This window comes from Mastomys coucha, unplaced genomic scaffold (assembly GCF_008632895.1).
Source record: "Mastomys coucha isolate ucsf_1 unplaced genomic scaffold, UCSF_Mcou_1 pScaffold7, whole genome shotgun sequence".
NCBI lineage: Eukaryota > Metazoa > Chordata > Mammalia > Rodentia > Muridae > Mastomys > Mastomys coucha.
In genome coordinates this window covers 52,587,403-52,588,671 of record NW_022196913.1, presented here as the reverse complement: position 1 = coordinate 52,588,671, position 1,269 = coordinate 52,587,403, and the positions used below count along the sequence as shown (strand labels likewise).

Here is a 1,269-nt window from a genome sequence, read left to right as displayed (position 1 = left end):
AGTAGCCACTCAGAAGCTCCTGCAATCATGATCTAAGGCCTTGGGATCTTGGCATCATCTATGTGGTGCTTCTTTACTGGTACAGAAGATGCAAGACTAAGTTAAGTTGGACTTAGTTCATGAGAAAACTGAGGAGGGCGGATGCTCTCCGTTGTCCTAGTCAACTTCCATCTGGTGTTTGGCCTGCTAGGCTGGCATGACTGTCAGGACTCCCATGGATATGGCTTGCGCAGCCGCCTGGTCATGGCAGACCAGGACAGGTTTATTTGGATCTACTCTGCTTATTTAAATAATAAGAAGACCATAGCTGAGGGGAGGTGGAGCCCCATAAGTAAGACTGTGGAAAACCCTATGGCTACTGAGATTCAAGATGTATGCTCAGCAGTTGGACTGAATGCCTTTCTGGAGAAAAACAAAATGTACTCCAGAGAATGGAATCATGATGTTCAGTATAGAGGCAGAGTCCCAGTACAGCTCAAAGAGGAAGATGGCAACCTGTGTCTTCTACAGTTCCCGATATGTAAGTCAGTGATGCTATACATAACAGAAATGATACCCACGCCAAAAACAAAGACACAGAAATCAGGAGGTGCTGACCCAAGTCTTTAGCAAGGAGAGGGGAGTAAAAAAAGGAAAGGAAAGAAGAAATGATGTGGTGTGAACGTAGAGCACACAGTCCTGCTGGGAGAGACATGGCATCTTTGTGTGTAAGGGAGAGGCTCTCTGTGTCATTTAACTGAGCAGTGCACAAGTGTGTCTCCCATCTTCACCAACAGTGAACAATGAAATAAGTTTACACCAGAAGTTTGCATCCAGCTTTTATACTGTAAGAAGGAAAAAATGTGTGTGCAGAAGAAAGAAGAATATTCTTTTTTCTCTTCGTGTTTTTGAGACAGGGTTTCTCTGTTTAGCCCTGGCTGTCCTGGAACTCACTCTGTAAACCAGGCTGGCCTTGAACTCAGAAATCCACCTGCCTCTGCCTCCCAAGTGTTGGGATTAAAGGCATGTGCCACCACTGTCCGGCAAAAGAAGAATATTTTTAACAAATAATGACTGTTCCATAAGTTACGTGAAATACTATATCAGTTTGTCTTCTATGTAAACATATATTTCAGGTATATAAGTTTAATAAAATTTGAAATACAGAGAGGTGGGAGGATTGGGGAGAACTGTGTCCTGGAGAAGGTAATTGGCCCAGTGACTTTTATGCAGTATTTCTGACTTATCTCCTCTACCACTTTACCCATTGGCTTAGCCACTTTCTTTCTT

At 43.3% G+C, this 1,269-nt stretch overlaps 1 protein-coding gene across 2 annotated transcripts; it reads left to right on the top strand.

Moving 5' to 3' along the window:
- The first annotated feature begins 243 nt into the window (after nt 1-243).
- LOC116082107 (signal recognition particle 19 kDa protein-like) lies at nt 244-609 on the top strand. 2 transcript variants are annotated; one of them, XM_031358921.1, is made up of 2 exons: nt 244-339; nt 409-609. In XM_031358921.1, exons 1-2 carry the CDS (start codon nt 244-246, stop codon nt 607-609), a joined length of 297 nt encoding a protein of 98 aa, XP_031214781.1. The 2 variants fall into 2 exon arrangements, with proteins under 2 accessions (XP_031214781.1, XP_031214779.1); XM_031358919.1 differs by having other exon boundaries at nt 244-609.
- The last annotated feature ends 660 nt before the right edge of the window (nt 610-1,269 follow it).